The sequence below is a fragment of the Podarcis vaucheri genome, assembly GCF_965113315.1.
Source record: "Podarcis vaucheri genome assembly, chromosome: 5".
Lineage (NCBI taxonomy): Eukaryota > Metazoa > Chordata > Lepidosauria > Squamata > Lacertidae > Podarcis > Podarcis vaucheri.
This window is the reverse complement of record NC_138763.1, coordinates 32,480,466-32,491,037: the sequence shown is the minus strand read 5'-3', so window position 1 is coordinate 32,491,037 and position 10,572 is coordinate 32,480,466. Positions and strand designations below refer to the sequence as shown.

At 39.7% G+C, this 10,572-nt stretch overlaps 1 protein-coding gene across 3 annotated transcripts in view; it reads right to left on the bottom strand.

Annotated features, from left to right (window-relative positions):
• Nucleotides 1–240: 240 nt before the first annotated feature.
• The window catches only part of PAX3 (paired box 3), a 106,114-nt gene continuing 95,782 nt past the window's right edge, over nucleotides 241–10,572 (bottom strand). For all 3 annotated transcript variants that reach the window (XM_082221852.1, XM_082221850.1, XM_082221851.1), the window contains 2 exons: nucleotides 3,949–4,195; nucleotides 241–1,741 (listed from right to left, as the gene is read on the bottom strand). In XM_082221852.1, coding sequence (XP_082077978.1) covers nucleotides 1,707–1,741; nucleotides 3,949–4,195 — 282 coding nt within the window. In that variant the 3' untranslated portion in view covers nucleotides 241–1,706. The remainder of the gene's footprint in view (nucleotides 1,742–3,948; nucleotides 4,196–10,572) is intronic.

Here is a 10,572-nt window from a genome sequence, read left to right as displayed (position 1 = left end):
AAGAAAGACATGGAGGACTTCTGGCAATCAGTGTTGACAAACTGAGCTAGATGGACCAATGGCCCGAGTTGGTACAACGCAGTCCCCTGTATTACTGTCATTTTACTCTCATTACTCTGTAAAGTGGATTGTACATTGGTGATACATTTTTTTTTGGGGGGGAGAAGCACTAATAGCACTAACAACAACAATATCATTGCTGCTTGCACAATTTATGACCAAAAGCAGTGAGTGCTTGGCAAGTTTTCATAGCTGTTTATTCATTATAAATAGTAAATATTTACTGCACTTTTTAATATGAGACTTTTTTTTTTACAACACGTGTGTTGTTGGTAGAGGCTGTAACACAAAGATAGTATTTCTTTTGTTCCATCACCCTTTAAGACCAATCTGAAAACTAATCTCTGTACCTAGTCTTACTAACTCACTATTTTCATTGAGTTGAATTCTAAAAGGAATGTATTTGTGCCCTACCTCACTCATTGTTCCAAGAATAAAGAAAAAATAAATAACACTGCCTTCCGTCTTCCTGTCCCTCCTAACATTTCAAAACACAAATTTATTGACATTTGAAAATGTCACAACACAAAAACGTATGTAAACCTTGGTTTCCATTGGATTTTCCTTTATATATTGGATGCCACTGTATAATTTAAAATTACATGTCACCTTCAGAGACATTGTGATTTATGTCCTGCATTTTGCTAATAATAATAATAAATGTAAACATAAGAATTTTAAAATGTGTTGTCTCCCCAGAATGGTCACTTGTCAAAACTAAGAAACTGGAGATCATTTAAAGAGACTGTGACACCTCAGCATATTAAAAGAGTGAACTATGTACTGAAAAAATAAAAGTACCTGGAAAAATATAATTTTGATTCTATATATAAGGCCTTGGATGTTACCAAGGCTTGGTGAGGTACGCCATATTGCACTTTGTTAAGCAGTCATGGAAATCAAAGGTATTCTGTATTGTTTGTTGTTGCTTGATTCTTCCAGGAGGTATCATGGACTAGGAAAACTTCACACGCACAAAAAACTTTTGCAAAACATTTCTTCATGTTACACACTTATTTCATTTTCTGCAATGAAGAAAAAGAAAACCCTCGCATGTGACATTTATCAACAATATGATTACAAAGAACAAGAAGATAGCCAATAACTTATTTCTGGAAGTCTTCAAACATCTAGTCTAGCTTCCTACGGACCTTAACATTTCCTTTTGAGTTTCCAGTGTGTAAAACAGTGTTCTCCCGCCCATGCTTTGCAAACTGAGCAGATTCAAAAGTCGGCATCAAATGTCAAAAATGGTTTGAATTTGCAGAATATCCCATGCCATATTCTAGAACATGGTGTGTCCAAATTAATCCATGCCTCTTCGTCAACCTAAAAATGGAATGTTTACTGCAGCTCAGCAGTTCGAAACATTCTGCCATTTTTTTCTTCTTTATACAAATCAGTGCTGAACTGTGCTGCTTTTTATTTGTGTTATGGCTCATGGTCTTTGTCTTCCGAGCTGCTTTACCCAACATGTCCAAATGTCTTATTGAAAGCATTGATTGGAGGAAAAAACATAACAGTCCCATTATCTCTTGTATGATCACTCCGTTCTGGGCCTCATTTTGGTGAGAAGATCGCTCCGTTCCAAATACTGGAGTGAGACCAGGAACAAGACTGGCTTTAACTTGGAGTGGGCAGTTCATTTATGCAATATCTGGCTTCAGATAATGAAAGGCACCTGTAAGAAAAGAAAATAGCAAAAGAAGCTTTTTAAGTCATGCTGTGACAACCTCACAGCAAGGGGCAGTGTCAACTACAGGTTGACATTGTCATATTTAATACTGATATATCAAAGGAAAGGGCCTAATATTTTTATTTTTAGGACAAGTTTGACAAAACTCTATGTATCTGGGATTATATACTATAATGATTCTTGAGCTGACCTCATTAAGAACATGTGTTTCTAATAGTGGAATGCCAGTGGTTATTTCATTTTGGACAACCCCTCTGTTTTACCTAATGGCAATCAGGTTTCATGTCTCAACAATTAATAACATCAAGATGTTGTTGACATCACTTTAGAAAATAATTATGCAGCAGAAATCTTGCTGGAACAATCCACTGTCTTAGCAGCAAATGTAGCTCTACTATGAAAGGAAGAAAATATATGTGCTTCACCATCGCTCTTGACTTACATGTATTCTTGTTATTTCTTCTTATGGACAAACATTTTCATCTTGTTTTGTTATTACAGATGTATGCATCACTTTTAATGGTCAAAATAAGACTCCTATTGTTTTGGAGGAGGTGTTAATGGTTTCAGCAGCCCAATAATCTTACCCAATTTAAAATGGGTTAGAAAATTGACCATCGTTTCATTTTTAAGGAAAATATTTTTGTCCCAGAAGAAGAGAGAATGACAATTCACACCTGAATGTTAGTATCTCTTTTGGAGGGGTTGTATACAACCCCTTTGGCCATTCCCCTTGGCAGGAGTGAATGAATTTTCTAACTATGAAGTTTTTATTATTAAATATCACTAACTTTATTATAGGGCCTGCCTACCTGTCAAGTTGTGCACTGAAATATGGTTTTGCTGCCCGGATCACTCTAGGAGTAACATGGCCCCTGGGAATACTGATATTTGCAAACTCTATACTTAAGTCAAGAAGAGTTAGATTAGGTATAATTTATCATGTCAATTTATACAGGCTATTATAATCTCTGTTTTACAAATGCAGAATGGAGGCTTATAGTGCAATCCTCTGCCTGTTTGTTCAGAAGTAAGCCCTATTGATTTTAATGGGTTTGCAGCCTAAATGAAATTTACTTTGCCAAGGTAATCAGGGGAATCTGTGGCCCACCAGATGTTGTTGGGACTACAACTCTCTCTCTCTCTCTCTCTTTAAGGTGATCTTTATTGAATTTTTAGTTACATATTATACATACACATAAATTATATTTCACTACGAATCTCATTAATCCTGACTATTGACCACACTGGCTTGGGCTGATGGGAACAGAGTCCAGTAGCATCTCAAATGCTGGAGGTTCCCTACCTCTGATATAACATTCATTCATTCATTCCTCTGATATAACAACCACTCAGGCTAAAAACAGGTTTGGACTTGGATTCTCAAGAACTATGATGATGATGAAATGTTTTTCATAAACTTGCAAAATTCCCATCATTTCTTTATTATAAAATGTCTAACCCCCTTTTGAAAACACACACACACACACACACACACACACACACACTATATATAGCTTAAAGATATCAGCAAAATACAATCCATAAAAAGCCATGATAAGCCATTAAACATACATGATAAATTAAAACAGCATGAAATAGCACAGGTCGTCAGGAAAGAAGGGGTCTGTGCATTAAGAGAGCCTTAAAAGTTTTGTCTTCAACAGGAGACAGGTTCTTCCAGCTGTATCACTGAACTCAGTAGACACTATTGAGAACTGAGCCTCATAACTCCACCCTTGAAGCTTCATAGGTCTACCCTGGGTACCGTTTTTGGCTCATGCTAGAGGATGGACCAGTTCGGACAGTACCAGGGTGGTCCGAACTGGTATATTGCATGGAACTGGCCAGTGGCGTAGCGTGGGGGGTGCAGGGGGGGCCCGGCCGCACCGGGCGCAACATCTAGGGGTTAGGGGGAGCAAATCCACGGGTTAAGGGGGCGCAAATCCACGGGTTAGGGGGCGCAAATTACTTGCCTTGCCCCGGGTGCTGACAACCCACGCTACACCACTGGAACTGGCCCAACTGTTCAACTGTTGCCCTGCAATGCTAGAGCAGCCTTTCCCAACCTGGTGTCCTCCAAACAGATGATAATTGTAGTCCAAACCATCTGGAGGACACCCAATTACATGACAAAAAGACAGAACCCCAAAACTGGCTTTTATATAGATTGATCATGACCTAATACTCACTTTGTCCATATTGTCCATACTGATATCCCGTGACAGGGTCCATACTATAACCAGTGGTGCTGTATGTTGGTGGGCAGTACGACTGGGATGTAGGCAGGCTATCTAAACTTTTCATATGATCTAGTCTTTGACTACAGCTAGCCGATACTGTAGTGGTCGGTTCTAAACCCCCAGTTAATGGGGACAAGGCATAGTCAGTTTGGGGCTGGTGAGGTACACCACCATGGTTAGTTAAGAGGCCCATTACCTAAAACAAAAAGGGGGGAAATGGTTAATAGACATGCAATACTATACATTAAGCAATCCACAAGAATATTAAGTCTCTAATTCTTCACATTCTAATTTCAAGAAGAAATAGATATGGCATATGTTTAAACAGATTGACTGGCATCCCTGCTGCATCACCACCACCCAAATAAAATAGTATCTGTAGCATATAGGAATACCATTTATTTGACTCTATAATGACTGATCACATCTCACAATGAGCTCACGTTGGCATACATCATTCCCTGCCACTCTCCATTTTGTCCTCATAGGCTGAGAGTTGGTGACTGGCCAAGTGAGGATTTGTCCCTGGTCTCACATGGCCTAGTTTGACACCAAAACCATTACATCACACTGGCCCTCCTAAACTAGTGCTCCCAAATGGATAACTAACTTTGGCCTAATAATTCAAAAAGTGGTTTCACATAGCTAGTTTTCCTATCAGAAGATTTTATTGTTGTTATTATTACCCCCAATCTCCTTCTGAAGAAACTTGTGGTCTTCAGATGTTGTTGGACTGCAACTCCACCATCTCTCAGCTGGCTGGGACTGATGGGAATTGGAATGTAACACAGGTTCTCTGTCCCCAACTGCTAGCATAAGTATTTTGAGGATAATTGTATTTGAATTCAATGGCAATCTGTTTACTAGGAATTCAGATCCACTGAACTTGGTGAAGTCTCCTTCTGAGGAATGTTTGGGGTTGTGAGATTTGTCCTTTCAAGACTCAGAAATAATGGATTGCAGTGGGAGGGGAGGACTTCATTTTGGGCCTGAGTTATGTCAAAAACAGTAAATCTAGAAGATATTTATTTTGGCACAACCTTCATGATTTGATTAGAAGCTAAAGTACAAATTATTTATCAGAAAGTTAAAATTCTTCAATGAACTGCATAACGATAAGATTGTTAACTTGATTAGCTATTTGGAGACAGGTTTGCCTATTTACTGTAGTTAGCATAATAGGTCAAATCCTGCTCATCTTCAGCTCTGCAGTTTTGCAAAACATTTCATCTGACTGATGCAAATGCAAGATCCCAGCTAAATCCAGTTGCTGGGTTGCTTTAAAACTGAGATGTGAGGATCCGAGCATCACTCACAGAACCCATTACAACCTCCCAATATCAACACAGTTGCAAGTTTCTTGGGGTTGGTTTTCTTAGGGCAAAAATGGCACTTCTACACGTCTTTGCAGTTATTTGGAACAGTCTGCTTTGTCCTTGAAAGCTGTATGCCAGCCTTGTGCAACTCTATTCAATCCATGTTTACTCAGATAAAAGTTCTAGTAATGGGACCTGCTCCCAACTGAATGTTTGTAGGATCACAGGCACTCATAATTTGGATGCACTTAGAAACGTTCCCTACTCAGGGTCGTTAAGAACATAAGAAGAGCTGTTTGGATCCGGCCAAAGGCCTATCTAGTTCATCACTCTGTTCTCACGGTGGCCAAGCAGATGCCCATGGGAAACCCACAAGCAAAATAAAATAAAATAAAATAAATAAAATAAAATAAAATAATAAAATAAAATAAAATAATTTATACCCTGCCCATCTGGCTGGGTTTCCTCAGGCACTCTGGGTGGCTCCCAACAGAATATTAAAAGCACGATAAAACATCAAAGATTAAAAACTTCCCTAAACAGGTTTGCCTTCAGATGTCTTCTAAAAGTCAGATAGTTGTTTATTTCCTTGACATCTGGTGGAAGGGTGTTCCACAAGGCAGGCTACTGAGAAGGCTCTCTGCCTGGTTCCCTGTAACTTCACTTCTCGCAGTGAGGGAACCTTCAGAAGGCCCTCAGAACTGGGCCTCAGTGTCCGGGCTGAATGATGGGAGTGGAGACGCTCCTTCAGGTATTCTGGGTCAAGAACATGAGCACTCTCCTCACGTGTGATTCCCAGCAAGTGGCATTCAGAAGCATACTGCCTCCAACAGTGGTGGTAGAACATAGCAGTCATAGCTGGTAGTCACTGATGGCCTCATATTCCATGAATTACCAGTCTGTTGGCTCTGTTTATGATATCAACCCAGCATTACCATGCTTCAGAGAAACAGTGGATGTGGTGGTGCTGAGATCACCATTATCGTCAGGGCATCTCATAAGATTAGGACTGTCTGGAAAGTGTTTTTAATTGCAATCACATGGACAGGTGGAAATCTGTTCCCATTGTAGAAATTGCATAGGCAAGATTATCCAGTCCTTAATCCCGGAGTAGATCTAGAGAAGCTCTGTTGTGATATGCTGCCTTTTTATCCCACACTTCTCCTAAGGAGCTCCAAGTGGTGTTTAAGCCCATGACTCTAACTCTTTTCAGGCATTACTGCCATCAAGGACCAGTGCGAGCCATTTCATTTCAACAGGAGATGCTGGCACTACTCTCCATGGCAGCAGCTCTCACCAGGAAACGCCAGAGATAAACCCAGATAGTGCTCTACCAATGTTTTATCTGAAATTCTGAATGCCAGAGTGGTGTAGGGGTTAAAGTGTTAGATGGATCCCTGGGAAATTGGGGTTCTAATCTCCACTCAGGGATGAAGCTCACTGGGAAACCTTGGGCCACTCACTGTTTCGCCACCTAACTTACCTCACAGGTAGGTTAGGTGACGAAACAGTGTAAGGAGGAAAATGGAGAGAAAGAGAGCTTGGTGTGCCACCTTGGAGGAAAGGTGGGATACAAATGTAATAAAGATTTTTGGATTTCACTTTTGATGAAGAATCACCATTCACCAAATTCTGGATGTTCACTGAAAGGCACCCATTTTGCCATGCCCACATGGTAAAAGTGGACTTGTGAGGTGAATTCATTTCATTCCCCCCCCCCATTTTAACCAATGTTTGTTTCAGTCATCTCTGTCAAGTGTTAGGCACTACCTAACATATCCAACCACACAACACTCGTAAATAACTAATCTTCATGGATGGAAAAACAATAATATAGAATCAGAGCAAAAATTGTCATATTGGAAATACTTCCAGAGTCTTTGGGATTCTTGCTGCAGTTGATTAGCATCTAGGTAATTAGATTTTGGGCCCTTTCTCTTTGAAAGCTATAAGGGAAGTAGCCTAAAGGCAGAAACTCTCTCTTGCGGTATGTGTCGTGACCTTATAGCACCAGTACAAGGAGTTACAGGAAGGGCATGGCTGGCTTCACCCTAATCGCTCCGTTAGGAAAGCAATTAAAAGACTTATCCTGAGACATGTTGAGCACCTCTAGTTCCCAAGGACTTTAGAAGTAAATGATGCACAGCAGGGCAGTTAACCTATAGACCTGCAGATGTTGTTTAACTACAACTGCTGCCATCCTTGACCATTGGCCATGCTGGCTGGGACTGATGGGAGTTGGAGTCCATCAACTTCTGGAGCCCCTCCTGATGGACAGGCCAAGATAAGCAGTACATTCTACACCTGGATCAAAATTTCTAGAGATGTGAACTGACTTGCAGTAGAGATTTTTCCAGCTACAATTCTGTGGCTTTTCTGAAAGTCTTCCATATATACATATATGATTAAATAAAAAAAAACTATAAAAGGAGAACAAATATATGGTGGCATTAAAGAAACAAAGAACTGTAAAAAGAGAAATAAATGCTTCTCTATAATGTATACTGTTTTGTGGGTTTTTTTAAAAAAAGCTAAATCTATTTCGGAAAAAAATATTTTGCATTCTCTGTTGTGCTAGCATGACATTTTAACAAGCTGATAGAAAGTGTAGGGAAAGTTGTTTTGTCCTTGTATTATGACATTGTTGTTTTATTTAAATGTTTGTTTTAGGCATTATGTGTTTTAAGGATCTTTCACTCTGAGCTTCCAAGAATGAATAGGAAAGGGAAACATGAATATGAGAATCACAAATGTTAGCTGTTTTGGGATATAGTTCCATTCCTGCTAAATGGTTTCAGAAAGCCAGCAAGAAAAAGCCCAGCAGTTCAGTTGAGGGTTTATTTCCTCCTGATGGAATTAATTCAGTGCTATCTTGACCACTTGCATAGAATTTGGCTGCATCCAGCATATTGCTAAACTGGGTTCCACTCCCTTTAGAATTAAATCTAACACCCTTCCATTGAAGCCAAAGGTCAAACCAGATGTTGAATATGCTACATATTTTACGTGATTAAAGCACAGGAGGAAAATAAAGTATTTCCTATGTTTTACCTAACTTCAATATTTACTTCAGAAGGAATACAATAGATGCCCTCTAACTGGTGTAAACCTTTGAGCTTACACAACTAATGATTGCATGCCTTATTTGCACACACCTATGGCCCTGGATTCTCAATTTCATGGGAGCCTCCACTGATTCAGAAAGTCCCTCCTTTGCTGCAGAAGTTTCCTCTCTCCATAAGAGAGGCTGGTAGAACCATGTGATCTTTGGGGCAAGGCTAAACATGTGGCCTTTCAGCCCTGCTGAATCCACGTTTCCTGCCAAAGTTTCATTAGGGCTCAAATTTTCAATATACATATATGCAGTGCTATTTTTCTAGAAAAAGAGATGCCAGAACTCACCATGAACACTTCCCTTATTCTCTTATAATGGCAATTCCATCCATCAGAGAGGTGCCAGAACTGAGTTCCTGTGAGTTCTGGCTGAAAAAAAGCCCTGCATATATGATTCAAAAGTGCCCTGTTTACTCGCCCCTAATTTTCCTGGGGATACAATGGATGTGTGGCCCCTCCAGACACAGTAGATGTAGAACATCATGTGCTGAGGTCAAAGAAATAAATTTAATGATACTGAAAACCCATTTGTTAATATTAGTTTTCAACAAAATTCTGTTGCTTCCAAAAAGCCAGGCAAAATAGTGTTCTGATCTTCTGAGAGAAACTGATGTGGACTTGGGATCACATTTCGCAAGAAAACTCGCTTCATATATGCCGAATGGTTTCATACTTCCAACTGCCATTGCCCATTATAAAATATGTTTCATCCGTCTCTCTAAGAATACACTGTGGATCCCATTTTGTACCTTGAGCACAGGCTCCCAAGCATAGAATACTAAGCCTGCCACTAAATGCATTGAACTACGAAACATCCAGTAATATACCTTTGCTGTAATTTCCAGAAATAACAAAGAAGCTTAGCTGGTGTAAATGCCCCATCTCCACAACAGCTGAAGAGCTGGCCCTCTGTATTTAAGCTGAGGTGAGTGATGAAAGCTTAAATATATGTAGGCAACATCTGGTTTATTATTAGGTTATTATGGCAGGTCCATCTATACTGAATAATGTAAATCCCGCTAATCTGAGAAAAAGGTTATTTCATTGAAATGAAATGCGATGCCACTTAACATGATTAGTATTATAGCAAGTTGGACCTACCATAGGCATCATAAAACCCTCACATGTTTTAATTCATTTACGCATGCCTGCATCTAATATGCTCTGTGACCATGTCTGCAATTAATATGATTTATGGGAGGCAAACACGTTCTATATTTTGGGGTTACAGTTATACTTTCCCCCTCCCTCCTCTCTCACCCTGATTGAAAGATTTAATGAAACAGCACAAAGAAAATTGTTGGCTGTTAACGTATTAAGTTGAACTGACAGGATCATGAGTAAACTTTGGTGGAGTTAATGATATCCTCTTATCTGACCCTGACACATTTGCAGCATGTAATTTACAGAAGCTCTGTCCAGGGAATCTTGACAAATGCTCCTAACGATGTCAGGGCAGTGTTCCATTCTAATGTAAAACAGATGTGGGTCAGATACCCTCATTCATCACTACACTGAACATTTCAAACTGCTGCCAAGATGGATGGCATTACCTGCTGTGCACTCTTTTCACTAGGAAACCACCTCCCCTTCCCCCCCTCCCCGACCCTCAAAAAAATTACGCCCCTCAAAAAAAAAGATCACATTCTGCAGCACACCTCTTCAATTCTCACGGGGCTTGAACACATGTTGAGGACTACGGCCTTTAAAGTGATCATCTCACCTCAACCACAAACTCGCTTAGGAGTTCTCCTTCAGCCTTACATATATGGTGGTAAATGAATGATTTGAATAGAAACATTGATGAAGTAAGGATGGGAAGTCAAACTCTTAAAGGAATACTGTATTGAAACTGAATCGGATTTGTTCAATTGTTTGAAAACTAATAAAAAATTATGAAGAAAAGGATTGCAGAAATAATGCATGTGAATGACTTGATAGGCACTATATAATTTCTTATCAGTGTTCACCATCATCAATATTAAAAGCCACAGCTGCCATCCTTTGCTCAGGGACTATTCTCCCTAGTCACTCCCTCACATTTTTGGCAACTCAGCTGAGTACATGGAGCCCAGGAAATTCCTGCACCTCTCAGGAACAGGGAATGTATTTAGCATAAATGACATAAGACCAGGCTGAATGT